This window comes from Arvicanthis niloticus, chromosome 6 (assembly GCF_011762505.2).
Source record: "Arvicanthis niloticus isolate mArvNil1 chromosome 6, mArvNil1.pat.X, whole genome shotgun sequence".
Taxonomy (NCBI): Eukaryota; Metazoa; Chordata; class Mammalia; order Rodentia; family Muridae; genus Arvicanthis; species Arvicanthis niloticus.
In genome coordinates this window covers 71,115,196-71,139,446 of record NC_047663.1, presented here as the reverse complement: position 1 = coordinate 71,139,446, position 24,251 = coordinate 71,115,196, and the positions used below count along the sequence as shown (strand labels likewise).

General features: G+C 43.5%; 1 protein-coding gene across 9 annotated transcripts in view; it reads left to right on the top strand.

Annotated features, from left to right (window-relative positions):
- Positions 1-6,275: 6,275 nt before the first annotated feature.
- Positions 6,276-24,251, top strand: part of Mapk9 (mitogen-activated protein kinase 9) — a 43,891-nt gene continuing 25,915 nt past the window's right edge. For 3 of the 9 annotated variants that reach the window (XR_013111313.1, XM_034504424.2, XM_076936925.1), the window contains exons 1-2: positions 6,276-6,502; positions 15,564-15,734. Coding sequence is in view for 8 of the 9 variants with exons in the window: in XM_034504424.2 (XP_034360315.1) it covers positions 15,613-15,734 (122 nt within the window). In the remaining variant the exon portion in view is untranslated. Of the gene's footprint in view, positions 6,503-15,563; positions 15,735-16,085; positions 16,327-24,251 lie in introns of those variants that run through there. The other 6 variants (XM_034504420.2, XM_076936924.1, XM_034504418.1 and 3 more) reach the window with 3 other exon arrangements.

The window sequence follows — 24,251 nt, the reverse complement described above, 5'->3', positions numbered from 1 at the left end:
TACAAAGACTAGTCTTAGAAACAAAGATCTGAGCTCTGTCTTTCAGCTACTGGGACGTGATTTACCTGTAGGCCACCTCACCTGAGACCAAGGTCACATATGAATGTTCAGAATAGTTTCTGAATGGCTGGCTCTTGTCTCAAGGGTGTGATATATTTTCAGTCCCTCTAAAGCCAAAAATATTTTTTTTTTCTTTTGGAATTTATCTTCTGCTTAGTCTCTGTGTGTGGTAAGACTCAGTTTTCCGTTTGACTGTATTAATCTTCTTCCATATGACCTTGGACTGTCTTATGGTTCAAGGTAGGTCTATCAGAAGTTCTGTGTATGTATCTGTTAACATGGCCATTCACTACTAGAAAACCCTTGGTGACATGAAGTGTCACAGTGTCACTGTCCTGGTAGAGATTAACAGACTTTCAAAAAACCTCTCTGGTCTTTAGGCTTGGAATCAAGGCCCAGCAAGCGGCTGGCACTCTGGAAGATGCCTATAGAAAGAGCTCTGAGGGCCACAACATTCAGTTTCCACTTATACAGTCCCAATTATCTGCCTCCACTCAGCACAAGCCCCCTCAGCCATGCCTCCATGTCACTGCTACACCCTCCAGATATCAGAGAATATGTCCCTTGACTACCATCTCCAGATTTTAGAGAATATGTCCCTTGACTACCACTGCTTCCAGCCAGTTTAGCCCATTCTCTTCTGGTGGTATTATGTGAGCCCAGGTCTAACGCAGTTCACTGGCATGTGTGTAGAAGCTATAAGAATGGCTTGTCACTGAGTCTTTTACTTGGAGTTTTTAAGACATCGGGTCCTTGTTCTTGAAAGCTGGAGCATCTGCACAGAGCAAGAGTGGCAGGCATCTCAAGGTGAGAGAGAGAGAGAGAGAGAGAGAGAGAGAGAGAGAGAGAGAGAGAGAGAGAGAGAGAGATGCTGACCCAGAGAAGAGCAGGATGTGACGAAGAGTGAACCTCTGACTTCTCCAGCCCTGGCTCCTGAGCAGCTGGTCCCTGAAGTTGGCTCCACCCTTCCTTTCATCACCAGTAACAGCACCAGGACTTCCCAGCATGTGTCCTGCTGTGGGTCTGATGTGATGGCCCCAGGGCTACCGTGAGGTATGAAGAGGTAAAAAGTTATTTCAGTTGTGGTGTTTAGAGGTGAGGCCTTAAGGAAATATTAGAATCAGATAAGGTCATTAGGATTAGGGTAGGCTTCTGGTAGTTTTATGAGGGAAAAGACCAGATATACACACATATACAGAGTTCACAGACTCTGTATCATACAATATGATACCCTCAACTGCCCAGAGCCCTTGCCAGCAAGAAAGTCATAACTAGATAAGGCCTTTCAACTCTGTACTTCCAACCACATGCCAAAACAAACCTCTTTGTGTGTGTGCACATGCGTGAGTGCATGCGTGCATGTGTGTGTGTGTGTGTGAGAGAGAGAGTTTGTATGCATGTGCATGTGTGTGTGTTTGTGTATGTGCATATTTGTGTAGCTTGTGTGTGTGTTTGTGTGTGTGTTTGTGTATGTGTGTTTGTGTATGTGTTTGTTTGTGTAGCTTGTGTGTGTGTGTACATGCGTGCACGCACGCACACATGTGCACATGTAGTCACCAACCAGAGGTTAACATTGTCATTCTTCTTCAGATGCCATCCATTTTGCATTTTTGAGACAAGGTCTTTTGCTGGGACCTCAGGGTCACAATTAAGGTAGACTGGCTAGCCACCGAGCCCTGGGAATCTGGCTGTCTTTGTCTCCTTAGGTCTAAGATTAGGAGCACATGCCTAGCTTTTAAAATGGAGGTCTGGGGGAGTGAACTCTGGTCTTCTTTTAGTTATCACGCATCTCTCCCTTTCTTCCTTTTTAATTGCTGTTGTAGAGGTTTCTAGTTCAGTTTTGTCTTATGGTCCTGGGGGGCTACACCAGAGCTTCTCACCTGCTATGAGCTGCTCCTTCTTCTCATTGTGGTAAAGGAGCCGACTGGAACAAACGAAGACAGAGTTCCCTCTGCATGTGGTTTCAGAGACTCAGTCCATCCTGGCAGGGAGGACAGACAGGGAGGAGCAGAGCAGTGCCCATCACAACAGCTAGGAAGCAGAGAGAGGGAACACCCACACTGCATCTTACTCTGCCTTTTGTCTTTTACTCCATGGGGCCCCAACCTATTTAGTATGATGCACAATCAGGGTGGGTGTTCTTCCCTTAGCTAGTCTTTGGCAATAGTCCCAAAGACACATCTGGATGTTCATCTTACCAATTTCCCACTCAGTTCTCAATCTAATTAAATTCATGATAAAAATGAACCATTACGCCGGGCGGTGGTGGCGCACGCCTTTAATCCCAGCACTTGGGAGGCAGAGGCAGGTGGATTTCTGAGTTCGAGGCCAGCCTGGTCTACAGAGTGAGTTCCAGGACAGCCAGGGCTATGCAGAGAAACCCTGTCTCGAAAAACCAACCCCCCCCCCCAAACCCAACAAAACAAAACAACAACAACAACAACAACAAAACATTACGGTAGGTAAGTGCTCTTACCACTGAGTTAAAGTTTCTGATCCTGGCTTTCTTTATAAAGTACCTTGCCTCTGGTATTTTGTGTAAACACACACACACACACACACACACACAGAGAGAGAGAGAGAGAGAGACAGACAGACAGACAGACAGACAATACCTGTCCCCATTGGTTTATGTGCAGTTTTTTCCCTCTACAGAACACAGTTGATTCTTCAGTTAGATTTCTCAGCAGTGGTAGCAGTAGGGAAGAAGAGAAGAAATATTTGAGGAGAGTAGGAACTGAGGACAGGGAGCCAGAGGGAGGCAGCATGAGAAGCAGTCTGGGGCCTCTATCCCGTCACAGAATCCCCAACAGGCCATAATTGCTGTCTTTACCACAGAATTAGGCATGGAGGAGCTAATCCCTTGCCCAAGGGAGCATTGCTGATAAGTAGAATTAGATTGGAACATAGGCCAAAAAACTCTGTCAGCCCAGAGCTTGCATAAAAGCAGGCCTCTGACAAATCCTCATTATCCCGGCACCCCAAGCCCAGAACACATGCCTTCTGTTGCTTGGATGTTATGTACAGTGGAATTTCAGTTCAATCCAAAATTGCTGTACTATTTTGCAAAAATATTATATCATTTTGCCTTCCCACCAGCAGGGCCTAAGTGTTCTAACTGCTTCATGTCACCACCAACACTTGATATTAAATTTTACTGCATGACTCCTAGTGGCTATGTAGTGATAGTTCATTGTAGACTGATTTATATTCCCCTTAAGTCTTGAAGCAATTTTTAAAATCAATTCCTTCCTCTTGGCACCTGCTACCATAGCCCCAACCCAGGCTTCAGTTTCTCAAAATGGCCTTTGCTGTAGCTCTCAACTGGTCTTGTGGCCTTAAGCCCGCCGTTCTTCAAATCTTACAAGCCTTAGCGAGCTTTCTAAAATACACATTGAATCATACCACTCAGCTCCTTGCTTACCACCCTTAACCGCCACCCTCTGCCTCCATAGCTAGATTTCCAACCTATCGTGCTGCGAAGGCAGATAGGTAAGGGTGAAGCTGCTGCTAGCTGTGGGCCACAGGAAGAATAAGGTGAAGACAACCTGGGGCCTCACCTGAAGGAGCGTCCTCCACCCAGTTCCCCATGACCACTGCCCTTTATGAGGAGAACCCAACCATGGAGCTTTGCCAGTTTTGCTTTTGTTTTGGAATCCCTTTCAATTTTAAATGATGAAGAGGTGACAAAAAAAAAAAAAAAAAAAAAAAAAAAAAAAAAAAAAAAAAAAACAACCATTTACCCATTTGGCTAAATAAGGCATAGCTGTGAACACAGGCAGCCTGTGTGCCCATCAGTCCATGGTCACCAAAGCCACTCCATCCCCAAGGACTGCATGACTCCAATCTCCTTATATACGTCTCCTGCCAGTACAGTTGGCTGTGGTTCTATGGACACAGGACACATGTTCCTCTCCCTTCTGAGCACTTGGCCCAAGTGTGTTTCAGAGTTTCAGACCCAGCACTTTTTCTATGCTTTTCAGCCTCAGTAAGAACTTCCTTCTGCCAAGAGTTTTCCCTCTACTGTTTCTCCCTGCCCAGTCAGGGTGACCAGGCATCAGTGTTCATGTATGGAGCCCACAACACACTTTTGGTAGGATCTTTGCACTTAGAGGCTTTGGCCAGGATTCTTTGTATTCATTCAAAGCATGGACCCCCATCATTCCACACACCCCACCCCCCATCAGTCATGTCACTTCAGCTCTGCCCCTGTATGCCCACCATTATTTTGTAAAAATAAATCAGAACAAAGAGCATTGTCTGTAGAATGAACAGATTCTGAATGGAAAACTTACCGGGTAAACATACCCATGATGATTTGTGGTTATTTACTTTGCATTGGGTTGGCTATGAAACCCTCTAGGAATTGGAGGTTCATTCTAATCTGAGGGGAAACACTCATTAGTGTTCTTCAGGGGAACTACAACAGTGACAACCAGGCTGTACTGGTTTTTAATAATGTCAGTTGCTGGCTCTGTTTTCTTTGGTGGTCCTGAAACAGTGATGGGGAGAGCTGAGGTGAGGGCGGGTGTGGAAAGACGCTCACAAAAAGAACCTTTCTCAATCCAGCACACTCAGGAGCTAAGAGAATTTTAAGCAGGAATAAACCATACTCCCTCTAGTGGCCAACATGGGGGTAGCCAAAGGAGGACTCAGCTGGTTGGGCTTTGTTAACTTGACCTAGTCCTACCTGGGAAGAGAGGATCTTAAATGAGACAGACAATGCCTCCGTAAGATTGGCCTGTAGAAAAGTTTGTGGGGGCATTTTCTTCACTAGTGATTGATGTGGAGGGCCTAGCACACTGGAGGCAGTTCCATCCCTGACCTAGTAAACTGCGTTCCTCCACCGCCTCTGCTTCTGTTCCTGCCTGCAGGTTCCTGCCTTGAGTTTCCTACTTCCTTCAGTGATGGAGTGTGACATGCGAGCTGTAAGCCAAAATAAACCCTTTCCTCCCCAAAGTGCTTTCTGGTCATCGTGCCTTGTCACAACAATATGAAAGCAGAGTAAGAGACACCGTGATTGTCTGGATCCTCTTCTCTATCCCACTGTTCCTTTGTGCCTCCACCACCCTGGCTCAGTGCTTGAAACCGGAGTCACAACTCTCTTCAAATTCTGCGGAGACTCATGGTGCCTCCTATTCTCTTGATCTTCCTATATGCAGAATCCTTCTCTCTGGCTACTCCTTGGCATCCTATGACTACAGCTCTATCACCATAGTCACCACTCGTCAACTACTGTCTCCATTTTTCCAATCCCTTATAGGTCAGTCCTCAGCCTAACCTGTTTATAGCTTTCCCCCAGTGTGTTCAACTTCCCTGTCTCATTTGCAGCCTTTCTATCAAAGCACAGAGTAGTCAGAACTCCAGATTCTGTGCTTTCCAAACATCTTATTCACCTCAGACCTTCTGGAACACATTTGAGAGACAGAGGGCTGCAGGAGCATCAACAAAAGCAGCAGTGTCAAAGGCCGCTGTCTAGAAGCCCTTCAGCATTGAACGCCCTCTTCACCCCTCTACACCAAAGCAGAAACTTGTCCCTTACAAGAGTCCTCTTTAGTCCATACCCCCATCACTGACTCACCAGGGTCATGGTCACCGTCTCCCCAATCCCCACCCTCTGGACATCCGCACCCCTGTTATCAGCCCATTCAGTGGCATGCGCAGCGCATCCGCCCTAGTGAGCAACAAACCCCAAGGCCCCACGGCTTGTCCTTCCTCCTCCTCCCGGGCCGTTATACTCCAGGTTCCCAGGCTCCAAGTCCTTGATCCTGCCAAGGTCTGTCTAACCAGGTTGTTTCTAGTCCTTTTCCAGGCTGCCTCTCCACTTGAACCTGCTGCAACCGAGGACTGATTACGGCTCCTTCACTGTAGCAAAGTCACGTCTCGCCCCTCCCCGGCTCTGGCTCCCCTTGGCCCACCCTCTCCGGCGCATGCGAGTCCCCTGGCCCTGGAGGGCCGGATTAGAAGGTCCTAATTTAACCTGGATCCCTAGCCTTCTGCGCATACTGGCGGATGCGCTTACAGCAAGCAGACGGACAGGCGGGGAGCCGCCTAGGGGGCGCCACTCTGCACTAGGGTATCCAGAGCTCGCCACTGGCCCCGCCCACACCAAGCCTTCAGCCACGCCCGTACTGCCCAGCCTTGGCCCACCCCCAGTCTCGATTGGCCCCGCCTGCCTGGATATCCTTGTTCTGATTGGCTGGCCCGAGAATCCGTCAGCCTGAGCGCCGCCGCGGCGGCGGTGGCAGCAGCAGCGGAGCAGAAGGGAGCCGGACCGGAAGGGTCGCAGCGCCCCGCGCCCCTCACACCCACTGCGGCGGCGACGGGGCGGAGCAGAACGGGGCGGGGCGACCGGGTCCGGGTCGTGGAGCTAGGAGCCGCCAGAACGCATCGCCGCCAGCGTGCCCTCCCTCTGCCTCCGGCGCGGCGGCGCGGAGCCGAGGTGAGCCGGGCGGGCAGCTAGGCCTGGCGGGGCTGCTCGGGCTGCGCAGGGCCTGGGGTGTAGGGCGCAGGGGGTGGACTGCTCGGAACTGCCCGGCTATCCACGGTTCCGCCGTCGTTCTCTCCCGCCTGGCGTGTGCAGTCCAGGGCTGCAGGCCCTCTGTCTGGCCAGGCCCCAGCAGACCTGCCCTAAGGGGTCTGTGGGCGCCTTCCCTCCAGCTGTGAGGCACGCTGCTGCACCCCGCTGCTTGCCCTGGAGCCTGAGCTCTGGTCCCTGCGACCTTGGCGGTGACTCTGACCCTCACTGGCCCTCTGCTTTCCCCTCGGGAGTAGTGGTAGAATGTCTAAGGTTTGGTCGGGGTTGTTATCGGGCAGTGTAACTGTCTCAAAGCGCTAGGGCAGAGAAGCCTAAGGCGCACATTTGAGGGCATCTGAGTGGGTAAATAAATGCTCACTTGCTGGTGTGAGTGTCGTAGGAACTCTCCCTCATCCGCTTAGAGTCCTCCCCCACTTCTGCTCCCCCTCCCCCGCCTTGTCATTCATCTTCAGTGCCCAGCGATGCCAGAATGGGCCCTGCCCACCTCCTCTGCCACTCCCTCCCCTCCTAACAGAAGCAGATCTCTGCTCCCCTATCCTACTCACCTCACTTGCCTTGGGCAGGCCACAGTCATTTATTTACCTCAGTACCTTTGCACTTTGAATTTTCCATGTTCCGAGTTGTCTATAAGATTTTCACCCTGCTGTCTCTCTCACATCGCTTCCTCTTGTGGTTCAGTGTCTTATTATTGGCAAGGCCTACTTGACCACCCTTTTCCCTCGCTTAGTCATTCTCGTTCATCAGTTTCTTTAATTTTCCTTCCAGTATCTACTCTGGTTTGAATGCTATCTGATTTGTTACCCTGTTTTTTTTGTATAGCATTGCGAATACAGGTAGTTGTCTGGTATATTGACTCTCGTCTGTAGAGTCAGATCAGTGAATGAGCAGTAAGACCATCCCTGCCTATTATTATCTCTGTTTTGTCCGGTTTGTCGGTGACTTTTAATTTGTGAAACTTGTAAGCAAACAGACTCTTATTCTCATTTTGTGAAATATTTTCATGTTTTTAATCTCTTTCTAGTAGCCATCAGAACAATTTGTGATTAAAAAAATTACATTTTGGAAGAGTTTTGCTCGAGCTTCCTTCCAATTACACACACTCAGGAGTTATCTACTGAATTCTGTATTATCTAGGTCATGCTTTCTGCTGGGCTCCAGGGACACAAAGGAGATAGCAACAGGGTACCTTCCCCCAGAGAGTCCAGGAGCCCCATAGAGCAGACTGGCAAGCACACAGTTCTAGGGCAGGATATGACACCAGCTGTAGTGAAGGGTCTGTGCCCTAGAAATGGAGAGTGTGGGGTGTGGGTGCTGGAGGGCCTTGAGCTGGGACAGACACAGAAAGTGAAAGGGCAGGAGCAACAAGGAACTTTGCTCAGCCTGGAGTCAAGAATCAGCCCTCCAGGGCAAGTGTGGGCTCTGGACTGCTAGAGACCCGGGAGCTCCAGAACTTCGTTCAGCAATTTTTGTAAAAGCCAGGATTCCAAGTTTGTATATGAACTCTGATACTCAATGTTGGCAATAGCTAATTAAAACTAGCTATTTGGTGCCAAGCCAAATGCAGACCTGATGCAGCAGTGCTGACCTCCTGAGCAGGCAGTGTGGGAGGGAGAAGCATCGAGGAGCGGGAACAGTAGCCCCAGGCCAGAGGAGCTAGGCCCTGCTCGCCCAGATACCAGCCAGGCACTCGTTTGAGCGTGGCTGGCACGCTGGCTTCCACAGAGGAAGAAATGGAGGCTCAGTGCTTCAGCAGTCTGCTTCAGGGCAGGCAGCCAGTGAGAACCTGAACCCAGATTGCCCTTGATCTAAGGTTCTCAGCTCTATTTGTGTTTGGCTTTCGATTTGTTCTGGAAGAACAATAGCCAATCTATAAATGTTTCTCTCTTCCCTTTCAGAAGAGTCCTACATAGTTAAAAATAATTGTCGTTTTTGGGGCATAATCTCTGGAGAGCTTTGGTTTTCCTGAGGTTTTAATTTTCAGGGTCTCAGGACTTTATAATTACTTGTTAACAGATACTTTGCTCTATCCTTTAAATAAATGGTCAAGGGTATACTTGAATTTGTTAGTTCCAAATGAAAATAAAGTCTTAACCTTCTGTACAAAGAAAAATGCCAAAGTAATTATTAATGAGAGAATCAATTTTTAAAAACATTATATATAAGATAAAACAAAAATCTGATTTTAAAAGAAAATGACTAATTTGTCAGTAGGGCTGCTATTTTTGTCTAAAAAGAAAGTTATCTTTCATACCTGGCTAGGAAGGTGGTAATTTTATTAAAAAAATAATTATTAATGGTTTATACTTGGCCTCTGTGTGAATTCAACACCAGTCTGTTAGTTGTTTGTGATGGGGACTTTTAAATTTGTTAAAAAATAAACACCCTAGTATCAGTGTCTACAAGTTTTAACTCTAAGCAGACTCATTTCATCCCTGATTGCAGAGTGCATAAACTCTCTTCACACTGTGTTGAAACAGATCCTCAACATCCATCACTCTGTCCGTGAACTTTTTAGTCTATTTCCCTAAAAGACAGGGGTTCTCTTAAACTTTTAAAAGCAGTAATTCCTTCATAGCATCAAGTAACCAGTCAAAACTCAAATTTCTAGGTGTCTGGTGTATCTTACAGTTTCCGTAATCATTTGAAAGTAGAGCCAAGTTTTTGTTGTGATTATTGGTTGATGTCTTTTCAGTTCTCTCTATTGGTTTTTATTATTATTATTGTTATTATTATTGGTGTTTATTGTTTTGGGGTTGTTCATTTGTTTGTTTCTTCTTTCAGATATGACCTCACACTCACTATGTAGCCCAGGCTGGCCTCAAATCTATGGCAATCCTCTTGTCTCAGCTTCCCATGTGCTAGAATTATAGTCAGAAGGCACCACACGCAGCAAAATCTCTTTAGTTTGTTGCATTTCCTGCTTCTCTTCTGTTTTCCTTGTAGTTCACGTGTGGAAGCAGCTGGTGGTTCTGTAGTACCTCCATGGTTGGCTTTTACAGATGCCATCTCTGCAGTGTAATAGTTTTCGGTTTCCTGAGATGTGCTAGGTGAATCTAGATGACACCCTCTGAGACTGGGGGTGGACTCTAGTCATAGTGCCTTCTCAGCTGAGCTGGACTCACATCTAGAGGCATCCTGAAGTTCTATGCTCATCTTTGTTTTACAGATGAGGGAAGTTGCTTGGCATTGGATAAGTAACTGGTCCACAGGGAGACTGACTTGAGACCTGACCTTAACCTGCTCCACACTGCCTTTCCACGTTTATCCTTTGATAAGCTTTGCTTTAAACTGACAGTGCTTAGAATAAATAATGTACCAGGGTTCAGAAATTAGCCAGGTACAGCCTCTACCACTGAGGAGCTTGGAGGAAAGCTTTCTACACAAGGGAGGGTTTGGTGCTGTTTAACAGGATAGGTCTAGTAGGGAACCTTGCTTGAAAAGTAGGTCCTTGAACTAGGTTTTGAAGGAGGGTGAATGCTGGCCAGAAGAGTAGAAGGGACAGGGAAGTCAGCTAAGGCAGATGGAGCTGCTGAGCAGAGGCCTGCAGGTGTGTCTGGTATTCAAGAGAGAGCCAGAGGGCTTGCTGTCTGCCCTTGTGCTAAGGACTTGAATCAAGCTCTCAAAGTCACTGTCAAAAGCATTCAGACAGGAAACGGATGGAATTGCTGTGTATTTTTACGAGATTTTTAAAATTTCTTATTGTGGAACAATTATAGATCTTCAAGAAGCTGCAAAATCCCACCTACTTTTTACGCAGTTTTCTCCATCAGTTGTGTATTTATATAACTCCAGGACGGAATCATAACAGGAAATTTGGCATTGCTACAGTGTATGTACAATTCAGTATCATTTTGTCATGTGCAGATTCCTGAAGCACCACTGCCACCACAGGGTACAGAAACTTCTTAGCATCCCCAAGGTCTCCCGTAATGCCCCTTTGTAGCTGCCTAACTCACCAGACTCCACCAAGCATAATCCCTGGTAACTAAAATCTGTTCTGTTCTATAACTTTCTCATTTGAAGAACTCCTATGGGCCTGTATTATGGAGTGACCTTTCAGGGGTCACTTCAGTAAGTTCAGCTATCTCCCAGCATTCTCAGGGGATTGGATCTAGAACTCCAAGATGGGTGCCCGAGTCTATGGGTGTTTGAGTCATATAAAACAGTGCAGTATGAGTGTGCATTCTCTCATATGCCTTCCACCATCTCTAGGGCACTTACAATACAAAGCAAATAATAAGAAACTATTGTATTACATGGCTTGTGGGAAATGACAAGAAAAATGTACATGTTCAATACAGATAGAACTTCCCCCAAAAGTCACTTTTGATTTATAATGATTTTAATTGATACATGAAAACATAAAAATTATGCCTGTTAATGGGGTACTCTGTGATATTTTGATACATGTGGTGTTTAAGTTAGGTCAGATTGCATCTGGATCAGTGAGTACCTATCATCTCCTGTCATAAAAACCTTCAACTATATTCTAGCTATGTGAAGTGTGCGTACATTAATGGAATTTGCAGCTATACTGTATGCAGTTGAACATAGAATTTCATGCGTCTACCTAACTACTCCTTAGAACAGTTACTCTTACTAAATATTTTTCATCTATGGTTGGTTGAATTTAAAAACTTGAATATGGAGAGCTACCAAGTCAGTGCTGTGGCTGATTGGTATAGTGCATTTGAGACCCTCTAAATCAGTGCTGTGGCTTTTTTCAGTGCTGACTAATATTCCATAGTCTACATGTGTAGCCACGGACATTTGTGCTGTTTCTAGTTTTGATCTGTATCAAAGCTGTTCTGAGCATCTGTGGCCAATCCTTATGTGGGCAGATAGCTCTCAGCTAAGGGGCTTAGCACCTGAAAAGAGCGCTAGCAGAAAACAGTCTGCCAGGCTTTAAGTGTGGAGGTGAGTACCAGGTCCTGTATTGAGTACATACAAAAATGCAGAAGGGAGGCCCTGCAAGGCTGCTCCAAGGTTCTTTTTTTTTTTTTTTTTTGGTTTTTCAAGACAGGGTTTCTCTGTATAGTCTTGGCTGTCCTGGAACTCACTCTGTAGATCAGGCTGGCCTTGAACTCAGAAATCCGCCTGCCTCTGCCTCCCAAGTGCTGGGATTAAAGGCGTGCGCTACCGTCGCCCGGCTTTGCTCCAAGGTTCTTAAATATGTTTCCCTAACTACAATGGAACATCATCAGATCAGGAAATTGTTGAGAGGGATGTCACCTAGTGGTAGAGCGATTGCCTAGCATGTGAAAGTTCTTCAGCTCAGTCCCTAGTATGGGGGCAGTTAAATTATAAGCTGGTTTTTTTGTTTTGTTTTGTTTTCACGAGAATTAACATAGGCCAACAAAGAACTTTCTGAGAAAAATGTAAGGAGCATGTTTTGTAACAGGGTGACTAAGAGTCTACTTTTAGCCATAGCAGTAGTCCATTTAAATAGTGCATTCTGAAACTTCAGTGTGATTAAAGGGTTAACTGAGTGAATCACTCAGTCTTCCTCAGAGAAAAAGTATGCTGATGAGGGAAGCCTGTGTTGCTCTGGCCTGGTGGTGACCAATCCTCAGACACATGGCTTTATGTCCCACAGTAGTTAGAGATGGAAGGAGGATGCTGTGGTGAGACACACCTCAGTTCAGTTCTGGGCTGCACTGGGAATTTGGGCAGCACCTTACTGCCCCAAAACCTCAGCTTCTTCCTTTGTTGTTGGATGATAGTGCACCCCTCATAGGTTACTTCAGAGAATCTGTAAATGTGTCTCCCAGAACCTGAGCTGTTCTCTTCACTCCAGTCATCTGTCTCAACCCACCCTCCCTGCAGGTGTCACAAGGCCATTTTATAACATTTCGTTCTAATTGAAATTTTATCTTTAGTTTTTTAATGTAAATATATGAGGTTAAAAACAGAACAGAAAGTTCTAATGGGAAGAGGGAATGTTTCTCACGTCTCATTTCTCTGTTCTTGCTGGTGTGTTGTCTGGAGTGTGTGTATATACTTCATGCACATGGATTGGCATTTATTATGTGAACTTTAATTCAAATTACTTTATTTCCTTTTTTTTTTTTTTCCTGGAACTCACTCTGTAGACCAGGCTGGCCTCGAACTCAGAACTCAGAAATCTGCCTGCCTCTGCCTCCCAAGTGCTGGGATTAAAGGCGTGCGCCACCACTGCCCGGCTTATTTCCTTTTTGTATCTTAGATATCTTTCCAAGTCAGTACACACAGTCCCTGTATTGTGTTTAATGGCTTCATTGTACTTTATGTTTTGAGTTGTTTATAGTCTTGCTGGTTAGCTGTGTTCCATTCTTGTATAGATATCTTTGAATATTACACATACATACTCCTCCATGTATTTCTAGGCCTGTAATTGCTGTATTAGGATTCACATGCATGTACACCATTAGCTATTACTTGTATGATTGGGCCACCTTACAGTTCTCACCAATATTCACAAGTGTCTTTGTCTGTAGTGTGAACAAATTTGAGGATAGGCCTTCCTCTGTGAAGCCTTCCTTTATGACAGTCTCTGTATACTGTTCTATTCCTTTCTCTTGTGCTCCCCTGACCCGCTCTGGAATGAACCCAGGGTCTCATGCCAGGCAAGCACTCTACCACAGAGTTACCTGCCCAGCTGTATCTCCCTACTCTTTGAGAAGGAGCTCATGGCCAAGGGAAAAAACAGACCTATAAAAGCCTTTATAGCCCCAGCTGAGTGTGCTGCCAAGACTGTAGAAGTGGCTTGGATGGAGCACTGTGTTGGACCATGACAGTGACATAGCAGAGAGTTCATCCAGGTTTGGGGGTGTGGCTAATGTGGTTGCTTGAGGAATGCTTGTACTTCCCAGCTTGCAAAACAAGCTGGTCCTTGTACTTAAAATGTCATTCCAACTGAATAAATCCATTAGTAGCTAACTTACATGTTTTCTCAGGTTGTTGTGTGTGTGGGGGGGGGGGGCTCTTTATCTTGATCTCATCAGCTCATATATAACAGAAGGAGTGTCTAGGTGCTTCTTAGTTGACTTTTTTAAAAAATTGCTTAACAAAATCACTTTATTTTCATTTTAGAGTGATTTTAAATCTTGAGATGAAATTATATAATAATTCTTGAGCCTAGTCTATTAGCTCCAATCCCCAAGTTCAAGGAAGCTAGCCTGGTATTGTACTAGTCCAGCTATGGAATGTGAGCAGCCATAGCAAAGAGATTGGAGTTACGGAGAAGATTGAGATTTGTAGCAGTCACACCATGGGCGGGTTGGTCCAGAAACGAAGATGGTTTTGTCACATGGCAAGGTCATTCAGTAATCTAGGCAGTTCAACTGTACCTAGCATGTGGCTTCCATTGCTTGTTTGACCTTACACTCTTGTTTAAACCTTTACTAACTTATTTTCATGTTAAAGGGAAATCCTAGGCATCTTTGTATTATGAAGAAAGTTAGCATTGCACATGATGGAACAGAAAGGGTGGAGCTATAGAAATAATGATGCTATAGGGAAAAAAAAATCACTTGTGGAATGTTTCCCTCTGTAACTTTGTTCTTGGCTTCTTAATTTAAAAGACCAAAATAATTAGCTCACTAATTTTTCAGTTAACATCGCCCAACTTTCATAGGGTGAGCATATCAGTCACATTTCTCCCTGCTCTGGCCACTGTGAGTGAATGCATGACAGAGCAGCTTAGTGGAGACAGGAGTCATTTCATGGTCTATGAGGGTACAGTCCACCCTGGTGGCACTCATAGGAGTGGGAACCTGTTGTTGGGACCCCTCAGTCTGTACAGACCAGAAAGCAGTTTGTGCTGGTCTCTTAGACCAGCCTCCATGGCTGTCCTTCCACAGCCTGCTTTGTCCAGCCAAGCCCCACCTCCTACAGGTTCTACAACCTCCCCATAGCACCACCTTCTGAGGACAAGTGTTCAGACATGAGGCTACGGAGGATGTTCCACACTCAAGCCTAACTGGAAATCAACTTGCTGCCCAAATCAGAAGAAAATTGCTTTCTGGGACTGCTGGTTTATAGCCACATTTGTGAATATACTTAGAGTGTAGGTAATTATTTTACTATGAGCTATATAGCTGAGTTTGGGGTAAAGGGAATGAAGGCCAGATCTGGCCACTTTCATGAAACAGGCCCATCTGTGGGTTACACAGCTCATAGCAGTGCCTCTAATACTGGCAAAGCCCGTGACTCTGGCTTATGGCTCTCACTTTGTGGTTTATCAATTTAGCCTGAATCCATACACTTAGAGGACTAACCCACTTATCTCCAGAAATTCTAGAATCAATCATTCCAAAGCAATGCTCCCATCTGTGGCCAAGACTTCTAGACATAAGCTGATCTCACAAGAAGGAAGTGGATGAGATGCAGTAGTGACATAGTAGTCTCTCCATGGCTGGGAATAATGTGTGAATTCTTTTCTCCAGAGGTGGCTCTTTCTCTACCCCCAACCCCACTCCTGTTTTCAACGCAGACTCACTGCCTTGTGTGTGCTATTATAATATAATATAATAGCACTCGGCTATTGAGCTGCATCCCAGATCCAAGATATTTTATTATAATCCAGTCCTTTAAAAATGTGGCCTTTGGGCATCTCAAAATCCCTTCTTTTCAGGGCTGGAGAGGTTAAAAGCATTGACTGCTTTCCCAGAGGACCTGAGTTACACTCCCAGCAACCACATGGCAGCTCACAATTGTTCAGGCACACATATACATACATGCAGACAAAGCACCCAGATGCATAAAATGAATGTTAGAAAAAAATTGTTTTAATTCCTTCTTTTCATCTTTCCATGGTCTTACACTACCGAAATGTCTCTAGGGGGGAGTATGTGCCCTTTGCTTAAAATGAGAGTGTGGCCAAGCTAATCAGCCATTCTGCCATACCATCTGAAATCCCAGCAGACCAGAACCACTGTGTATATACTTTGGTAAGCGCATCAGCTCACTCTGCTTCTCTCCTCAGGGATCTGAAGAAGGTACTAGCTCTCCGGAACCCTGTATGACACTACATCATGAGTGACAGTAAAAGCGATGGCCAGTTTTACAGTGTGCAAGTGGCGGACTCAACTTTCACTGTTCTAAAACGTTACCAGCAATTGAAACCGATTGGCTCTGGAGCCCAAGGAATTGTTTGGTAAGTCTGAGCTGTTCTAATAGCATAGATGAAGCATTTAGTAAAAAGTGGAACTGAGTAAGACTTTAGAAGCACTGATTAAAAAAATACTCCCTCTTGTAGATTTTGAGCTAAACTAAATCAGTCGTTGCTATAGTTATATACAGTCATGTGCAGGATACAAACTCAATTTTTCATTTGCTCTGTTGTTGGCTTTATTGATTTATTTGTTTGTTATCTTTTCATTTGCCTTGCCATTATGATATGAGAATGATTGGTGTAACCAGAGTTTGGCGTTTTATTCATTTCTTCATCATGGCCACCTTCTCCCCCCTCCTCCTTTTATTCCCAATCACTCCTGTTCATTTCCAGGCGCCATCATTGCAGTGCCTTGCCATTCATTGGCAGGATGAGGCCAGGCAGTGTCATTATCACACCATGGATTAACCAGGAAGGGATGCTGTGTGAGGGGTTGGGCTGGCCGTCTCTTCTTTGGTGTCTCTCTTCAACTATGTGTCCAGCCCAGGACGTCAGAACCATTAGTCTGACCCTGAACCTTAGGCTCTTGCATGGTAAGACAGTCAGCTGCTGCGACATCACTGGCCAGACAAAGGTAACGTTTCTCACGTGTTTTCTAGACCTCTGTTGTCAGCACCTCCCAAACTTTTTAGACTGTAGTTTTCTGGACAAAGCTTTCCCCCCCAACTGCTAATCAACAAGATTATTTTTATCTTTAAAAGCAGTTGTGATTGCTGGTGATCTCCGGGTATAGTGGTGCACGCCTTTAATCCCAGCACTTGGGAGGCAGAGGCAGGTGATCTCTGTGAGTTCGAGGCCAGCCTGGACTACAAAGCACATCCAGGACAGCCAGGGCTGTTCAACAGAGAAACCCTGTCTCAAAAAAACAAAATAAATAAATAAAAATATTGTGATAAGATAAAAACATGTTTTATGTTTATAGCTGGTAGGCCAAGAGAAATGAAAATGAAAGAGCTCTCCCAGGCATTCTGGGAGGAGAGTTTTGGTTTCCTGTGAAGACACTGAGCTTAGCATCATCAGTGGGTTCAACTGAGACTCCACTACTGACTCTAATCAGGGAGATCGGCTGTTTTCCTGTGTGGACAGCTGGGGGCCTGGTGCTCGGGATTGCAGTTCAGGAGGCTTGGAGAAGGTACTGCATGGAAGAGTGTGTGCACAGTGGGGGCTTAACAGTGAAACTGTGCTTTAGTGCAGATGCAACGTCAACTGCTCAGGAGCAGAGTATTTCTGAGTTTAGATTTTTGTCACATTTTTCAATATTTGTGTTTACTGATAGGCATCTCTAATTCCAAAATCTGAAATCTGAAATGCTTCAAAATCTAGCAGTCTAAGCACCATGATAGAAAATTATAGAAAATATTATAATAGAAAGTTATGAGTGTTCACTTGATTTGTAGCCTTTCTTATTTGGAATTAGTAATTTGATAAGAGCATGGAAGAAGGGCACGTTTACTTTAGTGAAGTGAATAGTATATAGTATATAACCACGTGAGAACCACCATGACTCTCTGTATATGTAGTACAGTTGAGGACTAGGAAGACTCATTGACTTTTGTCTCCCATGAGTTCTGGGGCTAGGTCTGGGTCTAAAACAGTTGTTGGTATCTTGGGACCTTAATTCGCTTAGCTAAAGCTTGATGACTTTGAATCACTGATACTTTTTGTATGACCAGGACTCTGACCCAGTCTCTGTTCAGGATCTTCATACTGATGAATAAATCAATATTCATTGAATTCCTCTTTAGAATTTCTCAATAAATTATATTCATCTCTATAGGACAATGATTACATTCAAGAACTGTGTAGGCCTAGAGAGCAAGCTCAGTGGATAGAGCACTTGTCTAGTATGTGAAAATACCCGGGTTTCTTGCCAGCACCAAACAGAAACATGTATACATATGTATGTTACATGTATATAAATATACACACATGCATGTGTGCATACATATATACATGCATAAATACACACATGCATGTGTTTGTGTGCATATATACACACACCCATGTGTGTATACTTATGTATGTATATACACATACTTGAATAAACATGCATATATATACAGATATACCCATACATACCTATGTACACATATGTGTATATATGTATGTACACACATACTTCCATACATATATATGCTAATGAATGCATACATGTATATATGTATATGTGTGTATGTGTATATATATATATATATATATATATATATATATATATATACTTTAATTTCTGTTAACTGTCTCTTTACAGTTTTATAGTATCCTCCCACCTTAAGTTCTAACATAGGAAAGTAAAACTTCAGAAGTAATTGCACCTCTCCCCTCCTTCTTTTTCCTTTTGCATTTATCCTTTGGTATCAGATAGGATAGTAGGGTGATCTGGTAATGGCACATTCCTATAAAACAAACCAAAAAGCTTACTTTTGCTACAATAAACTCAACATTGGGTTAGCTGCTACTTTGACAAGAGTCTCTGGATTTTCTGTCATTGATTGTTAAGATCCAGTCTTTTTGCTGTTGATGGTCCAGTGCTTCTTTCTGTCAGCATCATACTTTTAAATATCTACCAGTGAACCTTTAGGGGTGTGATGGGCAGAATAATGTTTCCTCAGATATAGCTACATCCTAACCCTGGAATCCTGTAAATGTATGACTTTACAGGGCAAAAGGAATTTTGCAGACCCAATTATATTGATGATCTTAACATCCAAGCAGGAGGATTACTGTAAGTAGCAGGCCAGGCTGGACTACATAGCAAGTTCAAGGCCATCCTTGATGAGACCCCATCTGAAAAACAAAGCAACACATCAATAATCTGGAGGTGGGAGGATGGCCTGGTGACCAGTGTAAGTGGAGGTGTTCTTACAAGACGGAGCCAGGGATGTCCTGGTCAGAGAAGGAGGTGTAATCACTGTGTGGAGTGCTGTGGGGCAGGGATGAAGGAAGCTTCTAGAAGTTAGGAAAAGGAAGGGAATGGATTCTTCCCAGATTCGTGAGGATCACAGCTGAGCTGACCTTACTGTTAGCCTCTTAGGACTTGTTTTGGATTTCTGAACTCCAGAAGCATAAGATAATAAAATTGTGTTGTTTTAAATCAGTAACATGTGGCCATTCAGTAGCCATAAGAACAGCACTAGAAGTTAATGTAGAGGCAAGTGTGTTTCTACAGCTCTGAGAAATAAAATGTGTTAGCACCAGTCTGTGGTTTCCAAAGTAGTCAGTTCTATTAAACTAGACCATGGTGAACACGTAAGGCCAGATGTGCACAGGAACCACAGTGTAGGTTGGCCTGATGACCTACAGAGTATGTAAAGAGCTGAGGCCAAGATAAACTATTCCTGACCCTCGTTTTATTTTTGCTTTTGTTTGCCCGGTTAAGCATCGGACCTCAGAGCTTTGGGTGCGCTCAGCAAGCCTTAGCGCTGAGCAGCTCCCAGCCCTCCCTTCCTGCTCCAAATTGTCTTTACAGTTTCTGGCTTATTTGATTTGTTTCCATCTTTTTGTTCCTTAGAAGATGGTAGTAAAACTTATTGGAAAATAGGTTTTTTAATGTTACCATTTTAGAGTATAAATGCCAACTAAGTTATATATACTGTTTACTCAAGATTTAGTGTATACTTTTCCTTTCTCCTTCTAAGACCCCACGGTGTTCAGCCCAAAATGTAAATCTGTGGTTCCATGACATGCTTACCCCTTTTCTGTAAGTTTTTAATATTGGGTTTGGCAGTTCCTAGGAATAACAGTTACAGTAAGGTAAGGAGTACCTTAATGCAAAATAATTAGTATAGGTAGATCCTGCATGCTTCCCTTTAGCTTTCTGTAAGCATGAATATTGGTCTGTCTTTAAATTGTCTTATTTTCCTCTATAAATATAAACAAATCATAAATAATGTCCAGAATAATATGTCTTTGATAAGGAGGTTGTTGGTGTGAAGCTCAGAATGTCTGTGAGATAGGAGACTTGAGTTCTGAGCCCAGTACAGATCCTTGGCCAAAGTTCTTTGTGACCTTGGGCAGCCCATTGTGTCTTAATAAGTGTTTACGTTTTCACCTTTAAAATAATGGCTTGAAACTTTTGATTAAAGACGATAAATCAAAGAGCTAAACAAAAGAGAATGACAATCACCAGTGAATGAAAAAGTTCTAATAAATTTCTGCAACATTAAAATAAAGTGATCCACATAACACTGCAGAGGAAGAGCGAGTAAGCAGAGGGTTGTGTGAAACAAGATAGGGGCTTTGAACCACAGAACTCCAGGGGATGGGAAATGTAGCGATCACAGTACAGAAAATGAGGATGAGATGGGGAGGAGGCTAAAGCCAGGAATGTTGAAAACATCTGTGAAACAGTCCAGTTCCCACCAGAGTTCTCACTGTCCTCCATGCTCAGCATGTGTCCTTATAGAGCTAATAGATACTGAAGAATCAATATTACATCAAGCAAACCTAGTATAGGAAACCCATCATTTGGGTCTCACCTGTTTCTTGGTCATTTAAGTTCTGAAAGGGACTGCTTGAACTGTCCTGTGGCTAGAGAATAGAAATTAGATCCTGAGGCTCTCTAACAGAGCCTGGATAACCTCTGCTTGGTTTTGGTGCCACTGAAAGGCCACACCCTAAAAGTAATAGGGTTAACTTGTGAGGCACTGCCCCCATCCTGTTATCATCTACTTGTTGAACTTAGATAGTGGCAAGTCTAAACTGTTAGTGCCCTCCCTGCCCCAGTGTGCCCAGTAAAAGCAAATATAAATTCTGAAGAAAGATAGCATTGCCCTGTATTTCAGATTATTTCTAGAGCAGCTTTATAAATGCAAGGTTTCACAATAAAAATGGCTAGACACACAGGGAGATAAGACAAAAGGATCAGATCAATAGAGGATTCCAACATTATTAGATCCAAAAATTTAAATAGCTATGGTGATATGACTAAGATGGCAAAAGACAAGATAAAAACTTTGGTGGAATAATAACTTTAAAAAAGAGAACTAAGTGGAAATTATAGATGTGAACATGAAAGCTATGGTAATTGAATTACAAACCTAAAGAACATGTTTGCAAATATTAGGTGTAACTGAAGACAGAATTAGCAGTGTGAAAGATACATCAGCAGAAAAATACTCATAGTGAAGCCTCAGAAACCAAAGAGTAGGAATACAGAAGAGAGGATGTGGTAATTTTTTTTTATTGTTCCATAATAAATTACCATAAAATTAGTGGTTTAAAATAGCTCACATTTATTACCTGATTATTACCTGGTCATTCTTCATCAGAGAATGGAAATTAAAACAATATTTTTATATACATGGTGAAATACATTCAGCCCAAAGGGTAAAAAGTAAGTTGTTCATGATGCAAATGTTGGTGAAGACGTTCACATACAACTCTCAGGCATGGACTCTTAGCACACTGCTGATGGATCAGACACTGGTGGAACCATGTTGGAAGAGAGTCTGCTCTTATCTGCTAAAGTAGAATCTATGCACTCCCACTTAGCTATCTGCATGTGTGAGAGGCATGGTTGAAGGACTGCAGCCATGCACGTGGATGTCAATGGCAGTGATTCTTATTACTTGAAAAGTGAAAATAACTAAGTTAATGAGAGCAGCAAGTGACAGTCACACAAAGGAATATTATAGCAATGACAGAGTGAATTCTAGTACTCAGATTCGTGGGTGATTCATAAATGCAGTGTTGAGTGACAAGTCACAGGCAAAAATAAGAGATAGAGTTATGTGTAACATGTTGAGTTGTGAGAGCAAGAAAGTGACTATCTTAAAGCCGGAAGTTAGGCCAGGGTTGGTGGTGCATGCCTTTAATTCCAGAACTTGGGAAGCAGAAACAAGAGAATCTCTGTGAGTTTGAGGCCAGCCTGGTCAACACAGTGAGTTCAAGACAGCAAGGGCTATGTAGAAAGACCCTGTCTCAAAACCAAACCAAACCAAAAAAATTCAGAAGTTATTTTCTTTCTTGATGGGCAAATGGACAACAGTGATAACAATTCAGAGGGATTGTTCAGGAGACATTTGAAGGCTCCAGTAGAGCATGGCTCTCTGTGACGTATCGTTGAACAGAGAAACAAAAAACAAAGCAAAGGAGTGAGTCAGATGTAAGCCTCCCTCGCCACTAAACAGCACTAAAGCTGGAGTGCAGTAGAGCAGTGGCCTTAATGTTGTAAGAAAATCGATTTTCAGCTTAAAAGACAGACTATCAAAGCCAGAGGCAGTAAGATCATTTAGTTGTCTGGGGACATTCCTTAAGGAAGCACAACAACAATGAGGACAACACAAGAGCGTGTAATACAAGAAGGCAGTCGGACATAAGCAGCCAGATGGAAGATGACTTCTGTGAAGCAGGCTTTGAGATGTCTTCAAAAAAGATGGGTCGATTCCAAGCGTAGATGTCTGAGTGGGAGGATGGTGGGCTTTGGAAGATGTCTCTTAGGAAAAAGGTGTTTATTAGAACCTTGCGGAAGGAAGTATAGAAAGAGGCGTGCTCTGCATAGACACAAAAGCGGAGTGCTCAAGCACTTGATAGACTTGGAAGATGAACCCATCTGCCTCCTTGTAGCTGACATTTTAATTTTATGTGTGTGTTATTGGCAGCAAGGATTGTATGGCCTTTGGAAATGAAGTATAATTCCAGCTCTGCAACTAGTGGTATTTACGTGAGCACATGCACTTTCCTGTTGGTCGTCAGTGCTCGTCAGCCTGGGGAAGCAGCACAGAGGCTTAGCTGTCAGTTTAAAATGAAGATGCTAGCAAGCACGGCTGTTTAAGACAAAGGTTTGGAGGAAGAAGAGGAAGATAAAGAGAGCAGAGGAGAGCGTAATAGTCACCTTCTGTTATTGGGGAAGAGCAAGGTAAAGAGCAGTAACCCACTTACAAAGGGAACCCTGAAGTACCATCAGAATAAAGCTGTGAGGGGTGGGAGGAGCCAAGTAGGTAGCTAAGACCACAATTTCATGCTAGGAAGTGTCTGTGCCTTTGAGTTAAAAATTGTTCCTGGAGCTGGAACAGGAGTAGAGGAGCCTGTCTCTAAGCATTTAGAATTAGTTCATTTGACTAATTTTGTACATCAAATAAAGTTTTATTGACTTAGGTATATGTGTTTATTTTATTACCTTAGTTATGTTTCTATTGCTGTGATAAGACACCGGGATCAAAAACAATATGAGGAGAGGAAGAAAGGGTTTATTCATCTTAAAGATTGTAGTCCAGGGATGTCAGGGCAGGAACCTGGAGGCAGGTACTGAAGCAGAGGCCATGGGCATACTGGCTTGCTCCTCCTGGCTTGTTTAGTCCATTTTCTTATACCATCTAGGACCACCTACCCAGTGGTAGTACCACCCACATGGGCTGGGCTTCCCACATAGTTGATAATTAAGAAAATGCTCTGCAGTCTGATGGGGGCATTCACTCAATTGAGAGTCCCTGGAGCAAAATGGTTCTAGCTTATATCAAGTTGGCAAAAAACTAGCCAATACATACATACATACATACTTTGCATATATTATATACATATATACATACACACACAAGAGAAACACATACATATATACACATAAATGCACACACAGAACAGAAACACATATATACATACACACATACATAGTGTTTCAAAAACATATACATTATAAAATAGCTAAATTCAGTTAATTTACATATACATCTTTCTTACATGTTTCTGCAGTAAGAACATGTAACATCTACTCTCTTAGCAATTTTAAAGAACACAGCATAAACGGGGTAAGGCAATGCATGCCTTTAATCCCAATACTCCAGAATCACCTGTGAATTCAAGGCTAGCCTGATTTACATAGCAAATTTCAGGACTACATAGAGAACCTTGACTCAAAGAAGAAAAAGAAAATAAAGAAAAGAAAAAAATAACATAGTATAATAGTGTTATTAACTGAAGACACCAGATTATTCTGTAGAGCCCTTGTACTCAGTCATAATTCCTGTTTGTCTGAAAATTCAGATGAAATCTTTTAAGATCAGAAAGGTGAATCTAAGAAATACATACATACCAGTCTACACATGCACACAGGTTTATTAATGATTTATTTTACAATAGATTTTTATACCATATATTTATATGAGTAGTAAATTTGCCTTTGAGCATGTGGGCTCACCTATGACTTGTATATATGCATATCCACATAAATGTAATAAATGCAGTGGTTTTCCTTAGCCAGTTCCACAATGGGCAGTCTTTAAGTTAAAAACAGGTCTAATTATGTTAGAGTTATCGAACAGAAAGAATTAACAGAAAGGAGTAAAGATGATAAACAGTATTACAAATAGAGAGAATAAACTCACAGAAGTGGTGGTGAAGGTGGTGCCTGGGCTCCCAGGTTGTATGTAGCAGTCTTTAGCCCCTGTTGAGTCATCAGAAGCCTCTGCATGATGACACTGTACTGTACTGCTAGCTGGAAACCCTAAGACATGTCATCATGTCTCTCATCATTCCATATCTAGTCTCTAGAGAGAAGTTAACACT